Source organism: Pyrgilauda ruficollis, unplaced genomic scaffold (genome assembly GCF_017590135.1).
Source record: "Pyrgilauda ruficollis isolate IOZ18807 unplaced genomic scaffold, ASM1759013v1 scaffold24, whole genome shotgun sequence".
NCBI lineage: Eukaryota > Metazoa > Chordata > Aves > Passeriformes > Passeridae > Pyrgilauda > Pyrgilauda ruficollis.
Window position 1 is genome coordinate 5880771 of NW_024523648.1, and position 19812 is coordinate 5900582.

Sequence of the window (19812 nt, forward strand, 5' to 3'; positions counted from 1 at the left end):
GAAATGGGATAATGTCAGCATGGAGGCTGTGGAAAACCACGAGCCTGCATTGCAGCGGCTCATGCACGACAGGGCCACCCTTCATGGGCTGCTCTGGAATCTCTCCAGTTGCTCACTGGGTGAGAGAGGAGAAAGCTCAGGGGTGCAGGATCCGAGAGGAGAAAGCTCAGGGTGCAGGGGAGCCTGGGGAGGCAGGCATGGAAAGGTGTCCCTACTCCGCAGAGCCCTTCCCAGGTGTGCGTGCCCAGTTGTGCCCCACATCTGGGGCAGAGCTTCTCGCAAACACCGAAGCACATGAATTTTTCTTTGATATGTAGCAATGCTATGGGGCATGGAAGTCCTCTGGCCTTGATTTTGTGAATCTTTTCCTACAGAAAGTGCTGAATGAAAAAATAAAGATAGGAAAATCCCCAAGGACATCTCAGAGGGAATCTGAAAGAGTTGCTAGAGTGCAAGGGTGACAGACTTGTTATCTGTCAAGGGTTATCCATCTTATTAAAGCAAACACCTAAATCTGCTGCAAAATGAAGCTGTTGAGGGAGAAAAACAATAAAGGAAACGAGAAAAAAACCAAAAAAACTTGACCTAAATTATAAATAGCAGCATGAATCACAACCTGTGAATGCATTTTTCCTTCAAAGATACTCAAGAGGTACTGCCCAGCATTGTATGTCATGGAAACATGTATTTCTTAAAATCTGCTAAAGTGGCATTTCAGTCATAAGACAGACTGCAAAAAGACAGTCTAAGAAAAGAGTAGAACAATTGCTACCTGGCAAAAAAGCTCAAGGAGAAGAAAGCAGTAGCAGCTGCTGCTGGGTTTGTGCTGGTTTTTCGTGTAATGACAAAAACCCCCACATTCCTCCTTAGAGCAACTTCACCTCTGTTGCAGGTGTCAAAATGAGTGTCAAGATGAAGCAGTGAGCTGGAGTAATTTGAGCTCCTCTTTCCAAGGGACAGGCAAACAGCGTCTCTGGCTTCTGTCAGACCAGCCTAGAAACACTTTTGCTCAGAGTGTGTGAGGCTGCAAATGATTGAGTTGCCACTGCCTGTGACCTTTCTTCAAGGCTGTTCATTCCTTTTGCGCAAAAAAACCCCAGAGATTCATGGAAAATATGGAAAAACTCTCAGCTGCATTTTTTATAGTGGGAGGAGAAGGAGTTTTTGTAAATATTTCTTTCAGGATTGACATTTTTTTTAATTTTCAGGATTGTCTTTGCTTTGAACTTAACACAGGGGTTGATTGAGGAAGTGGGGGTGGGGGAATGGGGAAAATGAGAATTAGTTTTGCCCAGTGTTCAGGTCAATTGGGCCCGCCACAGTATCTCATCTCACTCCTCTCTTTTGGCTTGTTTCTCCAAACCTCAAACCTCAAAGAAGACAAAAGCATCTATTAAAATATTTAGAACTGACTCTAAATATTAGAGAATGCATTTTTATTAATAAAAAAGAGGAAGTTAAAATGAAATTACTATGGTGGCTGTTCTCTGCCCTCTGTAGTGTGGGAGTTTTACTTATCCTAGTGAATAAAGAGAGTTTAATGTTATCCACTTGAAGAATGAAGATAGTTGTGTGCCACAACCTAACAAAATAATCTGATTTGAGGCTGCTTCTTCAGCTAGGTACAGCATATACAGTGCTTCTGACATATTAAATTTGAGGCCCACAGGACTCCAGACAACACCTGGGTGCTGCTGCTCGGGCTGCCTTCAGTTGCTCCTTTAATTCTAGAGGTGGAAGGCTCAAAAGGGCTTCGTAGTGCATTGTCGAAATTCAGCTTGACCTGCAACATGTGAGCCCTCAGCACCTTCCTCTCTGCTCCTCTGAGGGACAAGCAGGGCATGAGCCAACAGCCAGGAGGGAGCAGGAGAGGTGAAATCCATCCTGTCCTGTACTTGGGAAGGCCACGATACTTCCAAGGCATCACAAGTTTCAATCTGAGATCGTAGGTAGGAAAGAGGCAATAAAGACTTTGTTTTCAGCTTCTCCTAGAATTTCTCTGGAAAAAATCTGATTCACCAGGCAAGCTCTCATAAGGAAAACAGGCACAAAGCCATCAAAGAAGAGGAGGTGACATGGCTGATGTGTGACCTGCACTTCCAAAGTGTGGGCGCGTGCAGGCTCAGGGACCCATTACCAGCGTGGGCTTGGTCCTCTGCAATTCCACCAGCACCAGCCTGTGCTGTGGCTTAGTTAGATCAGCAATGCACCTACACTTCCTTTCCAACCTCACAGGGCTTCCCCCCCGCCACCATCCCTGCTAAAACTACTAAGTAGCTCAAACATTCCTTGTCCACACTCAGGATGTAGTCCTCCAGCAGCACCTTCATCGCATGCTGCACCTCCTGCAGCGTGGAGGCTGGGAGATGCTCATGAGGCTGGGAGATGCTCATGATGCTGCTCTTCCTCCAGGCCCTGGTGCTCATCCAGCCTCTCTCACACCAGATCCCAGAATCCAGGATTCACTCCCAAAAGAGAAAAGCAATTTTAATTTTCACAGGGTAGTTCTGCAATTAGCGAGGAGAAGAGTCACTGGAGGCACAAATGAATAGAATAGATGGGAAGGGAGAAGCAGAAGACAGTGCTGCTGCTGAACTCTTTTTATCATGTAGTTTAACATGGTTTCACCTACAGAACAATGCTACTTCTGCAGTGGTAGAGAGGATACATTCCCTGACTTTCCTCTTTCTATCCACAGTCAGAGAACTGCTGCTGCTTAAGGCACTCAGTGCCTGCTGAAGGCAGATGACAATCTGCTCTGCTATCCTGCATGGAGTCAATCTACACTCCTCTAGTCGTTTAATCTAACCTTTTAAAGAAAGACAGGAGAAAAAAAAAAAGAAAAAAAAAAAAGAGGAATTACCCCTCTCAGAGCCCTTAAAGGCTGGTTCAGCTGGGGCTTGATAATATGAACACACAACAGAAAAGATACTAATGTGATAAGCTACAGCCTTTTTTCTAAATTACATCTTAGCAGAAACAGAATCAAGCAAGGAGAGAACCTATGGGGATTTTTTTCTCAGAGAATTTAACCTCACAACTCTTCAGAGAACATTAACAGTTTTCCATTCCCATGTTCATCTCATCCTCACCTCTTAAGGCCTTTCTTCATTTGCCAAACACCTCCATAAATTCATTCAAAAGTATCACACATAGCACACATTTTGCAGCACTCACAGGAAAATTGATATTCTAATAGGAAAACTCAACAAATTTTTATTTCCTCAAGTATATGATTTTTCTCTTTCTGCACACTGTCATTTATAGGTTGAAAGTTCCCCAGGGCTGGCTCATTCAGGACCTTGTCTAGTGCTGTTGACTTTGACATATTTACTAAATAATTGCATGCCTTGGGTTATAGCTGCAGTGGGAATTGCCACTGAATTTCTCAACTCCTCTCAAATCATTATAGATAATGCTATGCTGTCATTTCATACAGAACATGCTAATTTTATTTTATGCAACTTTTAGTAGTACTTTACTAATTTTAAATATACCTGCTGTTGATGTCATGACAGATACGGTCTTCAAATCAGAGTGGAACAGGCCACTTCAGTACAAAAGTTATGCAGGACTGTCAGACTGCTTTCTGTCTGCTCACTTTTCACTGTAGCTGCCTGTCATCTGTTTATAATGACGTGAGACATAACTCATTGACACTTGCATGTCCTCTCCTTGCTTGTTTTGCAGTATTTGCAGTATTTAACATGCCCTAGAGCTCACTAGATATTATATCCCACCAGCACGACCATAAAAATATGAGGTGTATGAAAGTTGTTTTGTACATGTGAGGAAGGAATTGCATGTGAGACACAGTAACTGTGACAATGGCTCTTCTGGATGTGATTTCACTGTAGGCTGAGCTGAGCTAAATCAATAATGGAATCCTACCTTAAATCTGGATCATGAAAGTTTCAATTTCTTTTTAGAACAAGAATATGATCAGAGCCTCACACAACATGTAAATGACATACCTAGGAACTATTTAATAATAGTTTAATAATGTTTTTTTTTTCCTTTGCCTGCATGGCCTTTCTCAATCTCTCCTCCTTCGTGCAGTATTTTGAAGCCTTTTGATTCAAAGGTACCTGGGTTGTTTAAGAACTTCCCATGTAGCACTGATGTGGGGGCAGTTAGATGGAGAGACTTTTCAGCTTTTTAATTAAAAATTAAACTGTGAAGCAGCCTGGGCCTGCTCAAGGCTGAAGCAGGGTTGGGACAGAACTATAGATCCTCTCCCTTTGATGGCTGACAGGAACCCACTGCGTTCCTCTCACCAGGGCACAGGATTCTCTCACATTTCAGGAGAAAAATATTAGAAAGTGCCTGCTTACCTTTGAAACAACTCACTCCTATTGAATCTGACATCAGACGCACACACCAAGTCGTAGAGCAGCCTCTGTGTGAAACACTAACGAGGTGAAAGACCAGACCTGAACAGCAACACAGCTCACGAGAGCTTATACAGAACAGATATATGGGGGAGGGAAAGGAAAAAAAAAGAAAAGGAAGAGAAAGCAAGGGAAAAAAAAAGATCAACCTCACCTCCTCTGACAGACACCTTTCATAAAATTGAAATTATTATGAATGATTACATTATAAGAATGATTACATCAATATAAGAAATTTTTCCTTTCAGGAAAGGGAATGAAATCTTGAAATTGGAGGACAGAGTTGAACAAACACTCCAGAAAGGAGACATGGTCCTTCAAAAATGAAATTGAAAAATCACAAAAATTTGAAATGGAGTGACTACAACCAATTGTACTGAGATGAAATGTGATGCAGGAAAAAGGAACAAAACGTGCCCAAATTATTCCCTTTGAAATCCCTAAAATCAGGAAAGAAAGGGAAAGAAAGAGACAGAAGATAAACAGAAGAACTGAAATTTCGAAAGGAAAAATAAACCAAAACCTGCTACAAGGTGACAACAAGAAAAGCCAATGGGATGATCTGAAGTGCAGGAATATGGCCCAAAGCTTGCCCAACTGATCCTCATTGAAGTCACAAGATCTCATTCCCTTTCCTGAAAGGAAATTCTTCCTTGTTTTGTATTTTAAATTGCAGGTAGCCAGTATGGAAGAGACATAATAGTACCAGACTTCCTCCATCCCATCTGACTCTCACAGAGTATTGATTAGGTGGGACTTGAAAGTCTATCAAAACATGACTGGCTTAAAAAAATTAGGTCAGGAAAAATTCGAATTCCCTTTTTAGCCACCAGAGGGAGATTTCTGCAAAAAATATAATCTGGTCTTCAACTGTTTCTGAGTGTAACACCATATTCTGAACACTCAGATCTTCCTTGGATCTACCAACATTTTTATCTAAGACTTGCCAACATATAGGCCACATTACACTGTTGTCCTTAATGTTTGAAACATGTTTTATTTATCTTCCTCAAAAGCTTGCTGAAGGACCCCAGAGAGCGATAGGATTTGCAAAATCTTGCAAACAAATTCAAAGATTTTTAGTCTTTCAGAATTGCCTCAGATTTTTTTTTTAATAAAAGCCAATCACTTGATTCATTCAATGGCTACCAGATTTCATGACAAAAAAACCCAAAAAACAACAAAAAACCCCCATGTATTTTAGTTTGATTTTTAGCACGAAGGCTTTTTAGGAAATAAATGGATACCTTTGGTTTGGCAGGCTGTACCTGAAATCATGCAGCCTTTTCTGAATGTGAACCAAACACGGGTAATATCTCTGCAGCTCTAGAAGCTGTTGAATATTTTTGGCTTTCTCTGTGCCTTTGTTCCTTCAGCAAACACAAGCACAGTAGGGATTCTTTCTCTGGTTCAGGATCCAGAAAGCCAAGATGGAGAGGTTCCCATCCAACCCCACTATTTATTCACTTGTGCACCTGCTGTTAGCCACAATCAGAGAGCTACCACTGTGCTTCTCCATCCATTCTTACAATCATTGTAAGATTTATCATTATAATCATAGTATCATTCTTAATCATGATTTCTTTATTGATTATAAAAGTCAAACCCCGAACCTCAGACTTAGGTTACTCCTCACTACTCTCAACTACTTTGAGTTCAGCAGACTGACAAATTTTGCCTGACATATTTTGAATTTTAAACCCAAGCCATATGACAGCCATAATCAATAACAAACATATGTCTGAAACTACACTGGAATTTTGTCTTGCTGTGCTAGCACTTAAGAAATTGGTTAGCTGGACTTTAAAGGGCAAGATGTTTAACTCAAATAGCAAGTGTCAATAAGAATTGATTTTTACTGCTGCTGAAAATGCAAATGTAGATTATTGCAAAAGAGACACCTTATTCCAACTAGTGAGGGTTAACACCTTCAGAAACTTGGTGAGTTTTGCAGAGAAAAAGTGTGCATGCTAGGAAGAACAGATGGTCTTCCTTTGCATTTTGCAACATATAGAACATGTAAATCCCTAATCATACTAGGTGAGCAAGGATCCCAGTTCACAGCACTGTTAGTGGGATGCACAACCTTTAAGATCTGGGACAAAAGTTAAAATTTAGTCCAGTACTGATGAAACCTGGGTTTTTCATTGATTTGCCAGTGCCAGGCCAGTTGAGGCAAATCCCACTCCCATAGTGCCAGACCAGTGTTCCAAAGTCAGCTTAACATAACTGCATATGTGGCAAAGACACAGAGCACAATGAGGGAGCTTTAAAAATTCTAACAGCTTTCAGGATTTGCTGCTGATGACAGGTACTCAACTTCCTCAGTACACCCTCAGAAATCCCTGTGACTGAAAACAGGTGCTAGTTTAAATATTAAAAGGGATACTCTGGGTGCCCCATAAAGCATGAAAACTATTTCAATATGAAATAAGACAACTCAGGAAGATGCTCAGAAGAACAGTTGCAACATAGAATAGCAACAAAACACTCTTTCTACAGGCTTTTTGATTCACGTGCTGTGAAAAGTGCTTGAGGAAGAGAAGTCTCACTGCCAACAAAAGTCTGCAAACCCAGAACCAAAATTTTGCTTCTTGGGTCTGCCTAGAAAGACCTGCACCTTTGGGAAGACCTGCACAGAACACTTCACTGGATTTTTAGAGACCAATTATTTGACCAGTTTGTGTCTTGTTATCAAAATGGAGCCCAATGGCACAAGAGCGACTTGACTCTGGAACGGAATACAAGATGTTTAAAAACAAACACCGAATCATAGAATTATTAAGGGGTGAAAAGACCTTTAAGATCTTCAAGTCCAACCCTTGACCAAGCACTCTGTGCTCACCACTAAACCACATCCCCAAGTGCCACATCAGTGAGCTTATTAAAACGCTTCCAGTGATGGTGATTCCACTTCAGCGATGTATTTCAGTGCATGAACAACCGTCCAGTGAAAGAATTTTTCCTAATATCAAATTTAAAACTTGAAACCTCTCCTGGCACAACTTGACACCATTTCCTCTTGTCTTGTCACTTGTTACTTGGGAGAAGAGACCAATCCCCACCACACTACAGCCTCCTTTCCAGCAGCTGTAGAGAGCCATGAGGTCTCCCCTGAGCCTCCTCTTGTCCAAGTTAACAACCCCAGCTCCCTCAGCTGCTCTTTGCAAGACTCCAGACACTTCACCAGCTCCACTGCCCTTCTCTGGACACGATCCAGCACCTCAATGTCTGTGTGGTAGTGAGGGGCCCAGAATCAAACACAGGATTTGAGCCATGGCTTCCCCAGTGCTGAGTACTGCTGACACTGCAGTATCCCCCAGTACCCTGCTGAATCCTGGGCAGGATACACTATTCCTGATCCAGGCCAGGATGCCATTGGCCTCCTTAGCCTCCTGGGCACAGCTGGCTCATGTTCAGCTGCTGTCACCAGCACCCCCAGGTCCTTTTCTGCAGAGCAGCTTTCCAGCCACTCTGCCCCCAGCCTGTAGAAGCCATTGTTGTGATCCAAGTGCAGGATGTGGCACTTGGCCTTCCTGAACCTCATACAGTTGGCTTCAGACCACGGATCCAGCCTGTCCAGACCCCGCTGCAGAGCCTTCCTGCCCTCCAGAAGGTCAACATTGCTCTCTAACTTGGTGTCATCTGTGACCTGACTCAGGGTGGCCTCGATCTCTTTGTCCTGATTACTGATTATACCAAGCAGGACTGGCCCCAACAATGAGCCCTGGAGAATGCCACTTGTGACCGGCAAGGGTCAGCACAAATGTGGTTTTCTGTCAGACTGCAAGTTCACTAAAGAGCACTCACAGTTCTGTTACTCAGATTACACTTGGCAGAATTTAGGGTCCAAGTACAAGAACAGCAAAAGAGCATACTAAAGAAGTTCAACCCACCGAGTCACCAACTTCTTTCCATAACTGCTAAATTTTTAGAGATACATAAATCAGATCAGTCCTGAGTTTATTAATCTGGACTCTATTTGTAACATGTTAAAACTGCCACTAATGAAAATCTGATAGAGAACTTTGGACATGGAAGTATCCTTGCTATGGTCAATCCTTATTTTTAAGGTAATGAGTATGGAAAAGAAATAAATTTAACAATACTAATATAGACTTTTAAACTGTGGGGTTTTTTTTAATTACAAATTTGTCCAAAAAGATGAGTATTTACAAAACATCAAGCCTTTCCATTCTATTATCAAAACCTGCTGAGCCCAGTACAGATAAACCCTAAAGCAGAATATTATACAAATCCAAAATATAGTAAGATCGGTAAAATTGACGTGATTGATTTAGTAAAAACTACACCATTTCCAAAACAGGAAAGATCAAATATGAAGCAGCACAGCTTGAAGTGAATATGCAGACTTCCAACAGATACATTGGAAACAGCCTCCGGAGTGTAACCCAACAGTCTAGAAACGGACACTACATCAAACCCATTGAGGTGTGTTTAATGAAATCTGTACACACAAAATTTACAAATATTTTAAAAGATTCATTCTTAGTCTTTGGAAAGATGTCATAATTAACTCAATTAAAATTGACGCAATCTCTCTGTCTAGGAGTGTTTCTGTATAAGGGCTTAGACTGTCTGCCCAGAAGACAAAAAGGATTTAAATTCTCCTGCTGAATGAAAAAATAGAAATTTTTAGTAAGGCAGAACCAAATTTTAAAAGGCTGTTTTACACACACTGAGAGTCTTTTTATATCACAGGCAGAAAAAAGGAAAAATCCAGATGACTCAACCCAGGACAGGGAGAAGAATATGGTAAACTTCAGAAATCCATGTACTTGCTTGCAGAGGATCTTTACTCAGTGCTTTCAGGGAAAGGCAACATATCCCTTATCTAGTGTCTAGCATAAATAGCTAAGAAGACTGGCATGTACAGAGCTAGGCAGCTTCATGATACAAAAGGAATCAAAGCAGAAGTCTGTGTGTGGCTCTGTCCTTTTATAAAGCATCCAGATTTCAGATCAGATGCTGCTTCCCTTTGGTCAGTAGAGGAGGAAGCCCCCACACCAAGGTCAGCCCAGCACTTAATTTCACTGGGTTACTGGCAAGGCCACGTTGACGGGCACTTGGCTGGGCTGCTGAGCTGGGGACCCATTGCTGAGAGGCTGCTGTGAAACAGCAGCTGGCTCCATTTTGCTGATGTGTGTTATGAAGCGCAGACGAAGTTTCAAAGCTGGTCTTAAATTACAAATTATCTTCTCGACCTGTTTTAGAAAAAGAAAAAAATGCATTAAGTAAAAAACAGGGATATTTTTACATGCCACTACTGTACACAAACATCACACTAGCACAATAGAAAATGGGAAAAGATATAGCAAATAGAAGTATTTACATAAATATTTAATTAAAAATGCTAACTTTTGGACCTCTTCTGATAACCAATATTAAAAAAACCCTTTCTGCTGTAAGAGTTGTTCACCAAAGCTTTGTAAAACAAGTCACACAACTCACACTTTTAAAAGTGAATTCTGTAATAAACTAGAGATAAATTGAGTGAATGATTTTTCACTGAACATGAATGAAGTTGTCCTTTTGTCACACGTCAAGTTACACTACTGAATAAGAAATTACATAAAATTTCAGCAAAATAGATTTAAATGAATAGAAGTTATGAAATATCCAATAGCTTTATTTCTAGCAATAGCTCTAATAACAATATTTAAAGCACCCTGAAACTGTGTCTTAAATCAGACCACATAAATTAATCTTGCACTCTGAGATATCCCATCTACTCCATCTGAAATGTCTCCTGCACCAGCTTCTTACTTTGCATACGGAGACTAATCAACTGTTGAGCAGCTTGGTGTACTACTACCCATAGGGAGTTCACAAAAAGATTAAATTATTAAATGGGAAGAAAGGTAACTGAAGTATCAATATCTACTGTTTACTTACTTGGTCTTTCACACTGTCACCTGTAAACATGTATTTCATATGATACAAGAAATCACAAATGGGATCCATGTAGTTCAGGTGGGAGCTGTACTGATCTGCATTCAGGAGCATTTCATAAAATGCCACTCCAATCTGTTTACACAAAGAGCAACCCAAATGAAAACAGGTTTTAAAATGCTTTAGATTAGCAATATAATAAATATGTACTGCTTTTTAAGTAGCTGTGATTCCTAATAATTTACTTTCTTACACAGATGAATGGACAGATCTAAGTCATCCCATTATGCTTCACTAAATTATTCTGAAGTTAAGCTCTTCTTTCTAGCAGGGTCTCTGATATCTGACATCTTTCAGCTAATCTGCCTCTTGATGAGCTCCATCTCTTTTTTCCTCCCCTAACCTTACCCACACTGACATGACTGTAAGAAACAGTTCATGTTCCTCCAGCTTCACAATTCACCTCTTGCATACAGGCACTAAGTCTGATGTGTATTTTGCAAGTAGTTTGAGAGCCAAAGAAAACACCTATTGCTTGATATTTCTGCGGGTTTATTTCTTTTCTTGCTTGAAAAGAAATGCACTAGGTGTTTTATTCAAAAGATTCCAGTTAATGGGGAACAACTCAGTAACACAGGTCCTTGCAATTACTGTTTAATCTGTACAGAATTTAATTCTGAATATCTATTACAGACTTCTATCCCATTCTGATTCACGAGTTAATTGCAAAGGTAAAATAATCCATACAGTATAAAGGAAACCGTGAGCCAGACTTTACCTCTATCATGCACCGTGTCCTCTCCTGCTGGAACCGCTGCAGGAAGGGGCCAACGAGGTGGTAAACATAGAGCAACTGGAACTCTGTTTTCACAATGGGTATCAAAGCTTCCGTGAGGAACCTGCAGTATGTCAAGACATGTACTACATCAGCTGTCTGGTTATTTGGGATTATTTCTTTCACCTGTACCAAATTCTAGCCAAAACATCACAATCTCTCTCACAGATTGAGACCTTTATTTCAGGAAAAACCAGTGTGCCTCTGGAAATATGAGCTATTTGAAATAGGGCAGCTCTAGAATTAAGAGTAATATTTACTGTTACAGTTACAGATGCTTTAGAAACATTCGACAGTCCATGCTTTAAGAAAAATTTAAATTAATAAAAGCATAAAAGCTAATCTAGATTTAGCTAATCTAGAAAAAGGCTTACTAAAGGCAGTCACACCACATGACAATCCTAAAGCCTACAGACAACCAGAGTTATGTCAACAGAAGTGGAAAAAATGTTGTGATCCATCTGGCAAGTCTTGAAGCTCCCCTGTACATATTTATTCGCTGGTAAAAGTGCTATAGGTGAAGCTTTGTTATCTAAATTATGTGTGGAATTTAGAAGACAAATTACATTATCAAATATCATTGCACCTACTTAGGAATGAGAGAAAGCTGTCCAATGCTGGAATGATGCCAGACTGCATGTGCCAAAGCCAAAGTGTAGCTACAACTCATCTCGGAGTACGACTGGTGACACGCTGTGAAGTCAAACAGCTGGAATGGGTAACCAACCCACTCTGTCTCTGATGTCAAGCTGGGACTGTTGATGACATTCACAATGCAATCATGGAGAACAATCCAGTATGGTTCCTGGGGGAAAAAACCAAAACAAAAGAACAAACCCAAAAATTCAGAATTGTTTATAAAAAGAACATCACCTAAGACAATGTTTCCTCAGCTCTTTCTGCTATTATGGCATTTCTAAAACGTGTATATATAAATATATATGTATATGTATATAGGAAACTGTTATAAATGACATATGGCATACAAATGGTAGTTGATAACCATAAAGATGAAAATTTAAGATGCACAGTACAGAGAGCATCTATGTTAGTGGGTATGGCACACTCAAGGGTGTGGCATTATCAAGATATATCTCATGGATTTAATTATTTAATCACCTGATATAAAGTTCTCTAAAAGAAGCAAAGACAAGGCAAAAAGCCTTAGTGAAAGAGGTCTAAGAATCATCTAGTTTTCTGAGTGCAGGCACAAACAGACCAAAAAACCAAGATGGAAACAGGAAATACAAAAAGGTACAAAATACAAAGAATATAGACAAAGATACAAGGAGACGGAACAGGAAGAGTAAGTAGCCTTATAAAAATAATAAGGATTAAATTCATGTTGGCTTCCCTCCACGAAGAGGAACCATTTTATTGGGGAAGAGAGGTCACAAGGGAAGGACAGCTGTGACACACATAAGCAACACATATGGCAAGATCAAAATTACTCAGGCAGTCTTTGTCAAGTACCAAGAGTCAAGAAGACGAAAGTTTCTACTGATACACAAACTGCAGCACTGCAGACATTTCCTTTTGCAATCTCAGCTCAGCCACATCTCATTTACATGATTTAAGTACAGGATGTGAAAGCACAAGCAATAATCAAAAAATAACTTTGCACAAGAACCTTTATAGATCTTCTTATTACATAGCTTCAGTTCTCAATACTACACACATGGCATTTAATCATGTATGTAAACAAGAGTGATTTACTTCTTTTCATCCCAGCCTCAAAACATAATAGAAAAATAAAACACCTGGTCAATTTTTCTACGCTGGAGGAGTAGATTTTTCTCTAATATGCACACAGCCTTGTGAATAGCTTGCTGTGGAATCTACAGACATTGGCTGTAAGTTTTTACAATGTACTCTAGAAAGATGATAAATGTTTCATGGAAGAGTAATTTTTTTATTTTAAAATACAACACATTGACTCACCGGTAAGGCTGTGATAATCAGTCCAATCGCATTCATCCAAGCTGTGATGTTCTCTCTTGGCACCAGAGGCTGACTAGAGACAGACAAAAAGAAAACTAAAGCTCCAAAGTACACAACTGCAATTTGTGCTTCTCATGAATCTGCAGACCAGGTGAACTTGCACTGAGAATGTTTGTCAAGTTGAGAGAACTACAGAAATACACACAGGCATTTACAGAGCCAAAAGATGGTATAAATGCTATTGGGATGTTGTGTGCAAAACTTTATGCAGGTGTGTTTTGCATTAGCAGCAGGTTTCATTCAAAGGCTTCAAACTTCTTAAGCTTTAGAGCCTAAGGGTTGTTTGTCCCTTTATTGACTCCTTACCCTCATATGCCCCAACAGAGCTAACAATAATATATTACCAAGCCAAATGAGGCTGTACCCAAACAATTCCGGTTTGTCATTGCTCAGTGATGTCAACTGAATGGCTACAAGAATACCAGGTCCTGTCTCTCACTGCAGTTTTTTCAGCAATTGCTCAAGAAGCAGCTATGGGTCAAATTTAATGCATCATGACAAAAGGTCAGCCTTGGCACAGCACTCTTTCAAAGTACCTCTGATCTACATCAGCATCAGGAAGATTCAGAGTCCTGCCAATGATTCCTGTCTCCTTCTTTGCACTCAGAGATGCTGTGCTATCAACTGTCCTCCTTTCAGCACTGCTCAAAGAGTAACAGACTTTCTCCAGGCTTTCCTGCTGAGCCCAATGGATAAGATCTCTGCCTGCATGATGTCTTCCAACTTTTATGGGCATCATGCCATGTCAACTGTTCCTCAAGCACACAATCCACTACATCACAGGAATCTAACACATGATTTTTCTTGTGTCACCTTGTTTGTCATCCAAAAATACCTTATATATAAAATGTTACCTATATATACGTATTTTTTTAAAATAAGAAATTTAGTATCAGAGACTACCTTAGCAATCTCTAATTATGTATGATTATTGCAGAAAACCATTTCAGAAAGCCAACATACCTCTTCAGCACAACATTCAGCAGAGCATTGCCCACCTCCTTCCCTGGAACAGCCAGAGCCATGAGCTCAACACAGGTAACGTGCAGAGCATGGGCAGCTGGGTTAGGAAACTCATTGAATCTCCAGTCACAATTTGGAAATGGACCAGGTGATTTGCCTGCCATAGGTGCCAATGGTTAAGGAAAAAAAAAAAGCTGCCCCAACACAGACAAGCATAGGCAGCACAGTGATTAAAAACAGACACATATACCACATACTACATTGAACCAAAAATTATTGAAAACAAGTAGAACAATCACATACAGAAGTATGAATATATAAGATGCTGATAATCATTGAAGGACTGCATGAATACACAGATATAAATATAATACATATACACAAAGCCATGCAAACGATAAACTTTCCTGATTAAGAGGTGGAAAAAACATCAACCATCTCATTCACTGTCTGAGTCCAAGAGGAGAAAATATAAATAACAGGAATTTTCTTTGCTCATATTCAGAAACCATTAATTTGCCTCTCTATAAGATCTTCTAACAGACTTCTAGGGTGACAGTGTATGCAAAAGAGCATCTGCTTAGTCTCTGAAAATACTCCACTTTTCCAAACAAGACTTACTTATTTGAAATACATATAGAAAAGTTCTCCAAAGTTAACATTTGCATAAAAGGAGGGGTTTATATAATTTTAGCTTTCTTTGGAGACACCAAATAGACTTCTTTCAAATTACACATTTAAGAAAGGGAAGTTCAGGAGAAGGAATGAAAGAATTTGTAACACCCTGAAGACTGGCCAACTCTTGTAAAACTGCTCCAGAAAGAAGCCAAAGTCCCAGAAGATTCCTATTCTCTAATTTGCCAGCTTTTTCCACATCTTAAATGTGGCACTGCTCTCAATATTTTATTCTCAGTAATACCAATCAATTAGAAAACAGTAATAGTAATCTCATTTTCAAAAAATTCTTTAAAACTCACACTTTGCATCAAGCTTATTTTTAGTGATGCTTAAACAGTGAAATATTTATACAACTGTACTGTACGTCACTTCCACCATATCATTTTAAGATGCCTACTAGGGCAGCACACCCCTGTTTAGAATAGTAAAGAAATGGAACTTCATAGTTTGATGAAATGAAACTGTAAGACATTGTCACAGCTTACTTGAAGCAAACTTTTAGAAGGATATTGTCTACTAGTCTTCCAATAAGCTTGCAATAGTAAGCATCATCAGGAACCCAAGGATTCTCTTCTCGGGGATTCATGGCACATTTGAGGTAAGTATCACTCAGACACCAGCCTGGTGGGCGATTATCTTTGAGAGAGCCAATTATGGCATGAACAAGTTTTCTCTTGAGGTTTGTGCGCTCTCTCAGATGCCCCTCATAATAGTGAAGTGTGTTGTACAGGTAGGTCACTGGTCGGTCTGCCAAGGAGAAAGAGAAAACAATAAAAGCCAGAAATAACTTCCAGCATCACTCTCTGTGGCAAACAAAACTAAAATCAAGAGCTCTGCAAGACTAAGTTGCATTTATTTAGAAACACCATATATGGAATTGATTAATGCTCTTTATTTCAATATACTCTACAAAACTGATTTTCCTTTGTCTGGTACATACTTTAGTGTTTGTGCAGAACAAAAGAAGTGGAACAAAGAAGATCAGTATTACTAACAGTTCACAACTTAATGGCAATATAAATATATTTGTAAGTAAACTGACTAAATCATCTCTTCATATACAAGGTATTAGGTAAGAAGACTCCAAGTATGAAGTCACAGTAAAGAAAGAGTATTATAAATTGTCTGAGCATAACATAGCAATGACACCTATACAAGAATTAATATAAAAGTGCATTTCTAAAAGTATTCAAGTATCAGGTCAGGTTATTTGGATCTTAAGTAAGGACAGAGAGAGGAACTTCTTTTTAATTGTTTCAGTCTTGGTAACAGAAAGTTTGTTAGGACACAGGTCCAAGTATTTATTACTAGAAGGGAACAGAAGGGAAAGGTGTTAAGGAAGCATGAATGAGCAAGAGATACCTGAATAAAAAGTTCACTGTTAGTAAGCTGAAATTCACTAAATAGGAAACGCACTTCTCTGTGTAAATGTACGCAGGGTTTAGAGAACAGGAAAGGAATAAGGCACAGCACAGCTGTGTTAATACATGAACATTATGAATGAAAGAGGTGAAGAGGACATAATGATCACAACAGGAATATATCCGACTGTATTCATGGGTAACTTACCATGGAATTTGTATAAACCTCCCAGATGATCCAATAAAGTTTCTAGTGATTTGGACACCGGAAGCAATTCCAGAAATCTATGAATTACAATGTCAAACACTGGCAAAAAGCGCAGGCATACATTTCCAAAATAAATTGGCAAGTACTGGGGCTGGATTTGAACTGGGGGATTCACTTGCTCTGCCAAGCCTTCAAAATACAGCTTTTCAGGGTATTTCTGGAAGGAAAGAAACCCACCAAAATCAAAATCTCTTTCTTCATAAGTAATGGATTAAACATTCAGCATCTACATTGCTTTAAAAAGACACTTCAGAACCCTCTTTATCACATTTGAATTCAGTGAAGCTTACTGTAAGCCTACTGAAGAAAACTGAACTCTGACTTAAATGGATTATTAAAATATAGATAACATCTTCAAAAAAAAAAAAAACAAACAAAAAAAAAAAAAAAAAAAAAAAAAACCCAAAAAAAACCCAAACCAGAACAAAGTGTCACCACCACTCAAAATGGGCATTAAGAACCCCAAAGCAAAGCTGAAAGCAGCCAGTGCTGAAGTGTCCTTTGTCATGAACTTGAAGAGAAAACCTAGGGGAAATAAGCACTAATGGAACTTTCTGCATCATATGCTAAATTAGAACACTAGAAATAGCATGAATGTAATAATTCCCTTGGAAAGAACTACAGTGTACTCAAATAACAGATAGGTACTGCCGAGGACCGAACTTATGTTTTACTTGTGACTGAAATTTCTATATGCCAGGCTGGGTGCAGTGACTGTGCAGCCATGTCAGAGCACTTCCCAGGCTCATTTGCTTCCCTGCTACTCTTACACTTTTAGTTAGGCACTGTCAAAACATTGTACAGCCAAGTCAGAGGGCTAATATAGACCAAACAGCTCCAGGATCAAACTAGATGGCATGTATTGAGCTACATGACAGCTTGTTTGTATCTGTTCTATCCCACTGTTTATTTTTTGACAGAACAGCTCATTGGCACATCCTTTTCTAGTCAGCAGGAACCAGTATGTTTACAGGGGCATTAAAACCTCAGCAACTCTCTTCCCTAACATATCAGGCTATCATTTTCTTGTCACACAGAAGACAGAAGTTTTAATAATTAGAAGAAAATGTAGGTTTAACTATTGGTACAGTCATAAAACACTAGGAAAAAAAAAACCTTCTCCCTGTGCAGAAAACCTCTGTTTTAAGTGAATTTCAGTATAAACAAGATTTCAAAATTATTTAATTTAGAGGAGCAAGAATGAACATCTACCCAATTCTTAAGCTACTCCTATTTTTTGATATTATTGCATTATATTTTCAAAGTCATTACAAACATGATTTATTATTTTCATACTAGCCCAAACAAATTACAGCTTATTAGGCAAGTCCAAATATTGATAATGCTGTCCTGTAAATAATGGCTGATATCAATTCCACAGAAATTATTACCATAAAAGAATATTATTAGCTGTGATACCTTGTGGTAACTCATATGCTTTGTATGCCAGTCATTCTGCAGCCAGTGTTCTGGAGAATTCTCCTTCACAAAATCACTCACTCTGTTTCTGAAATCATTAGGCTTCAGTAAGAGTAACTGGATTATGAAGTAACAAACTTGAGCTTCATTTCCTTCATGACTACGCATAGCCTTAAGTGAAACAGATTAGATAACATGAAATTACAGTTGACACTGCTGTCTGCTCTATTGCCCCAAAACACAGCAGCCAAATTTGCTACATCTGCACACAAAATTCACACTGAATATATAGTCTTTCAACTCTGTTTTTCAAGTGAAGCCATAAAAAAGAGGCAGGTTCAATCCCCATCTCATTTTCTGTTCCATGGGCAGAAGGTCTTACAAACTTCCCAGTGACAGCACTTTCTGAAGGAATTCTAGCTCATTCTTATCTGTCAGTTGTCTTATTGAAAATAACCAATTAAGTGACAATGAAGTTAAGACTGCTTTTAACCTCTTGCCACTCTGACGTGATTGGACTTAGTCTGAAAACCAAATTAGAATTCAAACTACCAGCTTTACATTGAGATGAGATTTGAAATTAAATATAAAGGACAATTACTTAATGCAAATGTAGTTCTCTCTAGGTGAGTACTGCTTCATTTTATAGGATGACATGAAAAGCAAGAGAATGCCATTTCTGTCTTACTATGATGAAAGAGGCTGATTTCTAAGGAAAGAAAGCATACTCAAATGGGTACAAGATTTTCCATAAGCTTGTGAATCAATTAATATCATGCCATATCCTATCTACCTTTTAAGGCTGCAGGAATCGCACAACCATGGAATCATTTAGGGTAGGAAAGACCTTTAAGATCATTGAGTCCAACCATTAATTAAGCAGTGCCACTAAACCATATCCTGAAGTGCCGCACCTACACATCTTTTAAGTATCTCCAAGGATGGTGACTCAACCACATCCCCAGGCAGCCTGTCCCAACACTTGACAGCTTTTTCAGTGGAGGTATTTTTCTTAATATCCAATCCAGCACAACTTGATGCTGTTTCCTCTTATCCTATTACCTGTCACTTCTTGTGGGAGAAGAGGCCAACCCCCACCTGCTCCTTTCAGGCAGCTGTAGTGAGATATAAGGTCTCCCCTGAGCCTCATTTTCTCCAGGCTAAACACCCCCAACTCCCTCAGCTGCTCCTCACAGGACTTGTGCTCCAGACCCTTTGCCAGCTCCGCTGCCCTCCTCTGGACATGCTCAATATCTGCCTTGTAGCGAGGGGCCCAGAACTGCCCAGCCCGTAGCACTGCACAGGGTTGTGACTCAAGTGTGGGACCCGGCACCTGGCCTAGCTGAACTTCAGACACAACTTGCCTCAGCCCATTGATCCAGCCTGTCCACATCCCTCTGCAGAGCCTAAATAACTAAATAAATAGCATGACTCGGAGGTCAGAGACTCAAACCACCAATCACAACATTTAATAATATCAGTTCAATGGTTGCCATTGAATAACCAAGAAATGCTTCCCTGAAGACTCAGAGAACTGTAAGAGCTGGAATTTTAGCTGCTTAAGGAAGTAATCTACTATTTTCTTTATTATTAACTTAGCAAATAGTCACTATTTAACACCAATCCATTTTTAAAAGATTGCTCCTAAAAAATGAGTCAGAAAGCAGACTGCATGAACTGTCATCTTATCTTCTGAAGTGATACTTACCAAACAGAGTATCAACCTATCCAGTGTTACTATATTGTATTTCCACACCATGTCATTGAGAATCTCAATGCATTTATTGAGCTGCTGTCCTCCTGCAGATGTAGAGAATTCGTACACCAAAAAATCTGCAAATGTCCTGACATGTGCCACCAGCGCTCTGGCCCCAATTCTTTCTAACACTCTAGTAGGAAAAGAAAAAAAAAAGGCAACAGGAAATTGTTACAGTTCCTTACACATTCCTAACTGGTCTATTTGATATGAATAAGCAGTTTTTA

At 39.5% G+C, this 19812-nt stretch overlaps 1 protein-coding gene across 4 annotated transcripts in view; it reads right to left on the reverse strand.

The window, feature by feature from the left end:
- Nucleotides 1–8507: 8507 nt before the first annotated feature.
- The window catches only part of MED23 (mediator complex subunit 23), a 37764-nt gene continuing 26459 nt past the window's right edge, over nucleotides 8508–19812 (reverse strand). For 2 of the 4 annotated variants that reach the window (XM_041469890.1, XM_041469889.1), the window contains 10 exons: nucleotides 19538–19718; nucleotides 17830–18000; nucleotides 16351–16567; nucleotides 15292–15528; nucleotides 14104–14269; nucleotides 13081–13153; nucleotides 11730–11944; nucleotides 11083–11203; nucleotides 10308–10439; nucleotides 8508–9616 (listed from right to left, as the gene is read on the reverse strand). In XM_041469890.1, coding sequence (XP_041325824.1) covers nucleotides 9443–9616; nucleotides 10308–10439; nucleotides 11083–11203; nucleotides 11730–11944; nucleotides 13081–13153; nucleotides 14104–14269; nucleotides 15292–15528; nucleotides 16351–16567; nucleotides 17830–18000; nucleotides 19538–19718 — 1687 coding nt within the window. In that variant the 3' untranslated portion in view covers nucleotides 8508–9442. The remainder of the gene's footprint in view (nucleotides 9617–10307; nucleotides 10440–11082; nucleotides 11204–11729; nucleotides 11945–13080; nucleotides 13154–14103; nucleotides 14270–15291; nucleotides 15529–16350; nucleotides 16568–17829; nucleotides 18001–19537; nucleotides 19719–19812) is intronic. The other 2 variants (XM_041469892.1, XM_041469891.1) reach the window with 1 other exon arrangement.